This window comes from Lacerta agilis, chromosome 3 (genome assembly GCF_009819535.1).
Source record: "Lacerta agilis isolate rLacAgi1 chromosome 3, rLacAgi1.pri, whole genome shotgun sequence".
Lineage (NCBI taxonomy): Eukaryota > Metazoa > Chordata > Lepidosauria > Squamata > Lacertidae > Lacerta > Lacerta agilis.
The window spans coordinates 48,972,007-48,979,328 of record NC_046314.1 but is presented as its reverse complement, the minus strand read 5'-3'; the positions used below and the strand labels follow the sequence as shown (position 1 = coordinate 48,979,328).

The 7,322-nt window shown below is 45.8% G+C and overlaps 1 protein-coding gene across 1 annotated transcript in view; it reads left to right on the top strand.

Annotated features, from left to right (window-relative positions):
• Window positions 1–871: 871 nt before the first annotated feature.
• Window positions 872–7,322, top strand: part of METTL24 (methyltransferase like 24) — a 74,270-nt gene continuing 67,819 nt past the window's right edge. Inside the window, exon 1 of the mRNA XM_033143590.1 lies at window positions 872–1,431. Coding sequence (XP_032999481.1) covers window positions 1,108–1,431 — 324 coding nt within the window. The 5' untranslated portion in view covers window positions 872–1,107. The remainder of the gene's footprint in view (window positions 1,432–7,322) is intronic.

Genomic DNA, 7,322 nt, shown 5'->3' with positions numbered 1-7,322 from the left:
CTCCGGGAACCAGTTTTGGGTTGCCGGATAACGTGTCAAGGACCCCCCGCCCGCGGCTGCAAGGAAACAAGAGCGTATTATCTATTAACTAGAGGATCAACAGCTCCTCCCTCGCCTCGACCAAAGTCAAGAGCTAAGAAGGCGGGGAGGGGTGTGTGGAAGGAGCGAGGGAGAAGCTGCAAGGAAGGGGCTGCGCGCTGGGAAACAGCTGATCCGGCACCCTCTGGCTACCTGCCCCCCCTTCCTTCTCTGGCTCTGGGCAAGAGGGAAGGCACGCTATTTATGGGGGTCACAGAGCGCGCGTTCATCCGGGCAGGGGGTTTGTTGGTTGCAATTTGCAAACACTTCAAAGAAGGAACGTGTGTGTGTGTGTGTTGTGCAACTTTCCAGGCAACACCCCCCCTCGAACTGCAAAGAGGCAGAAAAGACCTCTCGCCCCCCACTCCCAAATCGGGCTGCCTCCAAACTTACCTCCCTCGCTTTGGCTCTGCAAGAGCAACAACAACACCCCAAAACTCTTGCAACAGGCCAGAAGTTTCAACTTCGACCTGCAGCAGCCGAGCGATTTGGGTAGCAGTTTTTAAACTGATCCACTGCAAACTATAACTACCTAGAAACCATCAGGAAACCAGCAACAAACCCCGATTCCGAACTCAGCCGCACAGGATAGCCGTCTCCGATGGCGCAACTTGCAAGGGAAAGTTGGAAAGCGCTGCAAGAAAGGCCAACTTTCCCGCCATCCGTCCTTTCCTTCCGCTGTTCCAATTAAGCCCCACTGGACCCGGCCATGCTCTCTCCTGCTTGCTCCGTTGATGAGCAAGCAAGAAGAGGGCCAAGGGACTCGCAGAGCCTCGGGGGAGGCCGTCAAGAGCTGCAGCAAGGCTCCCGTCCCTCGCTCGGTGGCCGGGAGGCGGCGGCTCTGAGGCGCCCTCCGCTTCTCGGCTGGGGCAGGAGGAGAGGGGCGGAACTCCCGCCAGCCAGAGCCCAAACTTTCCCCGGCATGTGTTCTTGGGCGAGGCACGCGCCCAGCGGCAGGAGCGCGGAGAGGAGGAGAGCCGAGCGCTCGCCCGGGACCCGCCGGCACCCGCCCTCGCCCCTGGCGGCAGCATGAGCCGGTGGCGCTCCGCAGCAGCCAAGGAGAGGCGGCCGGGGAAAGGCTGCGTGCTGCGCCTCTGCCTGCTCTCCGCCACCCTCCTTCTCTGCCTGCTGCAGCTGGGGCTCCGGCGCTCCTGGGACGCCGCCGAGGCCGAGCCTGCCAAGGAGACGCGCAAGCCGCCTCTCCCGCCGCCGCCGGGAGCTCGCAGAGCTGAGAAGGCGAGCGAGGCGACCAGTAGGCGGCAGGTGACCTACGTGAGGAGCGGACGCCACAGGGCCCCAGCCGAGCCCACCTGTTGCCTCCAGGGGGCGCCCTCGAGCGACGCCCGCAAGAAGGTAAGAGTGGCCGCCTCCGTGCGATGGCTGGTTCACCCTTCCGTTGGGTGGTGCTGGTGCTTGAGACGTGGCTCGGTTCAGGTCTGGTGTGCGTGAGGAGGTAATCGTATGGAGGAGAATCCCAGAATCATAGAAGGGGACCGGTGAGTCATCTAGTCCAACCCCTTGCAATGCGGTGCATATATCTCTGAGGCCCTGAGGTTAACATACCGGTATGTTAAATTATGAGGTGGCCTTGGGTTGTCTGCTAGTTCTGCTGAGAGTCGCAAAAGGGATGGTTTCTTTTCTTTCTATCTTGGCTGTTTATGCATCATACACTTAAAGCACACCCAACCTCCAAGAATTGTAGGCACTGTAGTTTGCCCAGCAGAGCTACAAGTCACAGCACTATTAAACTGCAGTTCCCAAGGGGTGTGTGTGTGTGTGTGTGTGTGATTTAGCTGTATGGTGTATATGGTGTATATAGGCAGCCACTGCTTTCCTCCAAATAGCCCAAGACCAGGGGTAGGCAGCCTAAGGCCCGTGGGCCAGATGTGGCCCAATCGCCTTCTCAATCCGGCCCATGGACGGTCCAGGAACCAGCATGTTTTTACATGAGTAGAATATGTCCTTTTATTTAAAATACATCTCTGGGTTATTTGTGGGGCATAGGAATTCATTCCCCCCCCCAAAAAAAAATTGTCTGGCCCACCACATGGTCTGAGGGATGGTGGACCAGTCCATGGCTGAAAACGGGTTGCTGACCCCTGCCCAAGACATCATACATTGGGGGTTCCCAGACTGTGGCGTGTGAGCTTTATTCAGGTGTTTGTCGATTTGTGGTTGAATATGGGATTTTTGTTTTTATTGCTTTTTTATATTGTATTTTGTTTTATTACAATTTTAATTCTGTGTAATTCAGATTGTAGTGCAATAAAATACAACATATGTATGAAATAAATCAGTGGTGAGGCATGCACTGAGATTGAGCTGGTAAAGCTGTCACCAGACTGTAAAGGGAGGGGCCCTGTGCAGCTGTCTAATCTGAAAAAGTGACCTTGGAAATATTCTACAGAAATCTGGAGCATCCACAGGATGTGTATTCTATTCTGGAATAAAAAGCATCCCTTGACAATGAATATCATAAGGCAACCATAAGTCATGAGTGCTAGACTGGTACATTTATTTAATCTCAGCCTAGCAAATCTATTTCCATTAATGGCAGGTAGCCCCGTATGCTGGTAAAATTGCCTTCAAAAATAAGGTTAAGGTTGATTTGGGAATTTGAAGTTGTTAGTAAACTTGGGGCCCAGGCAGGGTTTGAAGCAGTTGAGCCAAAGAGATCATGAGAAGTAAATTAGTCTGTATGATGAGGGACTCAAATGCTGTCCTCATCTGGAACAATAACAACCTGAAGCAATACAAGCTCTGTAATGAGGACAGAGTTCAAATATGATCAAAGAATGTCGGGCTTTGAGACTGCAGTAAGATTGCAGTCTAAAGCAACTAAACTTTGAAGTAAACCCACCTGAAATCAGTGGGATTTGAGTAAACATGATTTAAGGTCAGGCTGTTCAACTGGTGTCTCAGATCTAAATAGCCATGTACTTCAGGGAAATGTCATTTTCAGATCTGCACTTTGTCCGGTCCTCTCTATATGAGTGCCCTTCATCAATTAGAAATAATACTTGGTGGAGTAATTTCCCTCTTTTAAAGTGTATCAGATGTCTTCAGATGTACTTCAAAGAAGAAAAGCTGTTGCCTGTCCTTCATTTCAGGTATCTTATTGTAACTCATTTCCTACATTACCGGTATATCTGGATGGTGTGTATGTGTATGTATGTCAATGGTAAGCTGCATTGTGTTAAGGCAGGACAAATACTTTATGAATAATTCAGCAGTTCTTTCTTTCTCTCTCTCTCTCTGCCTCTGCTTTTTACTTATATTTCAGGGATGCTTTTGTTTGTTTTTAGGAACATAGGATGGGTTAGACCAGTGTTTCTCAAACACTGCACTGGGATTCATCATTGGACCTTGTACCACGTTCAAGTGGGCCTCAGTGTCACAGCCTGCCCAGTGCCACCCTAGCTATGCTATTTCTAAGTGATCCCCATCTTTAGCCTTGGGGATGGCTGCTACAAAAAGCTCCAGTACGCATACAGTCTTTGTATTTGTGGTCAACCTTGGATGGAAGACATCACCCGTTATTAGAGCAGCAAGCAAGGTCTAAATAAAATCAAGGAAGTCAGACCTTAAGCCCTTTACCAGATGTCACTATGCTTTTTGGGCCTGTGGTCACATTTGCAAAATAGAGGAACAGTTTGGGCACTACATCCATGCTGCAACTCTCCCCCCCCCCCACTCCTCAAGCTGTAACCCCACTAAAATCACCCCATGCCTCAATTAGGCTTGGAAAAAAAATCATTCTATTACCTTTGGAAGAAGCCATCTTTAGCTAATTTGAGTGGGGGGGGTGAGACCCTGTGAGCGTCAGAGGCGGCTTCCGTGGGCAGCTGTGTGCCCACAGGTACCACATTGGTGACCCATGCTCTTACAGTACAATCCTAGACATGTCTATTCAAAAGTGAGCCCTATAGAGTTCAATAGGACTTGCTTCCTTGGATTGCTTTGTAAATGTAAAAGTTATTCTACCCCCACTTCTGCTCTAGCAGTTAAAATAGATTACAGAAAAATTTAAAAGATTGATAAGGACCACACTCACAGATATTTGAAATGATGCTCTTAATATAATCCTTAAATAGCCACAGGGTGTAGTTGAATTGTTGGGGGGGATTTGCTTTGCTTTGCTTTGCTTTGTTTTATTTTTGATAAAGACTATCAGGAAATAGCAGTATTCTTCTATGAGTAAACACTGTGATGATTGGCTTGCTTATCAGGGATTTGCTGCTGGGAGCTGCATGTAAAGAGAAAAAAATGCACAGGGGCGATGCTGAAAAGATTTTGAAATATTTCATAAAGTTCTGCCTCTTATCAGATGCAAGGATCTTGATTGCAGGTTATCTCCATAACTGCAAGCAATTATAATCATATAATTAATCATATGGATTTGTTCTTCTTAGCCTGTGTTAAAATAACACATTGAGAGTTAAATGGCTTCTTCACCTTCAGGCTGCTTTTATGTAAAGTTATAACTGCTAAGTACATTTATCTGATTTTTAAAAAGCTGCATGTATGGAAAACACCAATAGAAAACAAAAGGAGCCCAACCATGTGACAGATCTGGTAAACACCAGAGCCACCAATATAACTCTTCAGCATGTTTGCCAAGAAACCAGATGTTTCTACACTTTGTGGTTTATAAAAAACATAGTCTCCCACTTGGCATTCACAGTCCATCACTGCCATCCAAAGAATAACTAGTGGAGAGAAATGATGTGTTATGATTTGCAGAATGAAAGCATGAAGCCCTCTTTATAGCCTGATAGAGTAGCCAAGATAAAATTGTCAAGTATGGCTCAAAATACCACAATGGGAAAGAAATGTATGATGATGATTTTAAACAATACCAACAAAAATCAGGTTTTTTTTTTCATAAATGCACACATTTGTCCTTCATGGCTGCTAGCAATTATGAAGCCTACATATTACTCATTGCCTTAACTGCAGCCAAGAAAATAGAATGGAAGTTTACGTTTTAATATTTATTTATGCATTCATTAAATGTTTATCCTGTGCCTTTAGCTCATCCATGCTCATTATAAAAGACTAAAAACAGCGCAATCATACATTTTTAAATTTAAAAATCAACAAAAATCAAATTGAAATAGCAGGTAGAACATAAATAAATACAATGCAACACATAAGCATTTCCTCAGTGGCTTAATATGTTTTAAAATGAAAGTTTAGGAGAATAAAAGTGTATTTTGCCTGGCACTGGAATGATATCAGTGTATGCAGGTGAGCTTCCCTGGGGAGACATTCCAAGGTTGAGTACCTTGGAATGGTTCTCTGGCCACATCTGCATTATGCATTTAAAGCATTGCTATAGCATTTAAACAGCCATGATTTCCCCTGAAGAATCCTGTAGTTTAAGAGTTCTTAGAAGACCACTAGTCCACTCAGTTACAATTGTTAGCAATCAGTCCCCTTTCCTAAGGAACTCTGGGAACTGTAGGTCTGTGAGGGGAATAGGGGGTTCCCAACAACTCTCAGTGCCCTTAAAAGACCACAGTTCCCAGGATTCTTTGGGGGAAGCCATGACTGTTACAATGGTATAATATTACTTTAAATGTATGGTGAAGACGTGGCCTATTTCATTCACCATCTGCCTTTCCTCAAAAGGGAGCAGGCTGTGGTGGTCTTTGTTTTCATGTGTGAGTGGGGTGGGTGGGTGTTTTGGATCAGGTTAGCTATATTGATTTGTATGCTGTTGGTGGATTTTTGTCATTGTCTTGTTGGGCTGTGATAAAGGGGAGCCATACCGGGGTGAGGGCGTCTTCTATTTGTCCCCGTGACAGTTTCAGCTTATTGGTTAATTTTTCTAGTAAGGCTGTTTCCCATACTATTTGGTACCATTTGTCCATGCTTACTCCTGACAGGTCTCTCCAGTGTCTGGTTATGATGCCCCCCTCCCCCTCTTTCCTCCCTTTCTTCCTAATGTCTCAACAAATGAAACTGATTTGTAAAAATGTTACATGGGGGGGATACGAGAGAGAGACATTGCACATACTTTTGTAAATCAATAATTTTAAAAATAAAAATACATTAAAAGGGGGGGGGACAGGCCCAGCCCAAGACATTGTGGCCTGAGGGAAGGGGCAATACGGACCCCCCCCCCCATTCCAACTTCTCTCTGTACTGGCAGTCAGATTTTGCTTCAATGGGACAGTGTCCACTACTACAGTTTAGAGGGCAGAAGGCTGTGGGGGAATGAATGGGAGGCTCAAGAGGAGCAGCTGGGAAGGCTGCTGCTACTTGGCTTCTATCACCTGAGCCAGATGCATTACTCTGCCTAATGTTAGGGTCGGCCCTGGCGGGGGGCACCAGGAAGAGACATATGATGACTTTAGGGACTGGGTGAACAAGTGTGGACAAAGATGAGCTAATATGTACTTGGACTTTACCTAACTTTAAACACCTACATTGTTTAATCATCAGCACTTCCAATTACCGGTAAGCTCAGAAATGGACTGGAAGTCAGTGGAGCTGGGTGAATACAGCAACCCAGTGACTATTTCAAACTAGCTGCCATCCTTTAAAATGTACCGGTATGTGCACCAGACTGCAGTAGTCCAACTTGCCCCAAAAGAAGTGTGCATGCACACGAAAGCTTATACCAAGAACAAACTCAGTTGGTCTCTAAGGTGCTACTGGAAAGAATTTTCTATTTTGTTGCCCCAAAAGGAAAGGTTTGAGACAGGCTGATAATTGGGATATCTTTCAAGGTCTTCTCCAGCTTCTCCATCCCCTCCTCAATACTTCCACTTGATATATTGCCTCTCCTACTTCCCCTCTTGAGCTGCTGAAGGCAAAGCCTTGGAAATGCATCTTTTTTATACCCCCTATTTTGAGGTTTTAGATTTAGGGAAGATAAAGTTTCCTGCCAGAATTGGTTCTCTGCCCTTTGTCACAGGGAGACAAAGAGAAAGTTGGGAACTATTACAGGCACGCCATTACGATGTTTTTTCTTATGTTTCTGGGAAAGAAACATTTCTTGAATGTTTAAAAATTGAAATCTTGCATTCTCTTTGACTTTCATCCAGATTTATTTTCCTTATTAAAGGGAATTTGCAGCCTTTGGCAAAAAAAGCACACACTGAAATCTTTAGGACACTTAACAATAACATTATTATGTTACAATAAAAATGCTATTGCATCATCTTAGAAACTAGGAAATGCCACACTGAAACAGATGGACTGAAGAAATTATATCTGACTGTGCCTGGACTGGA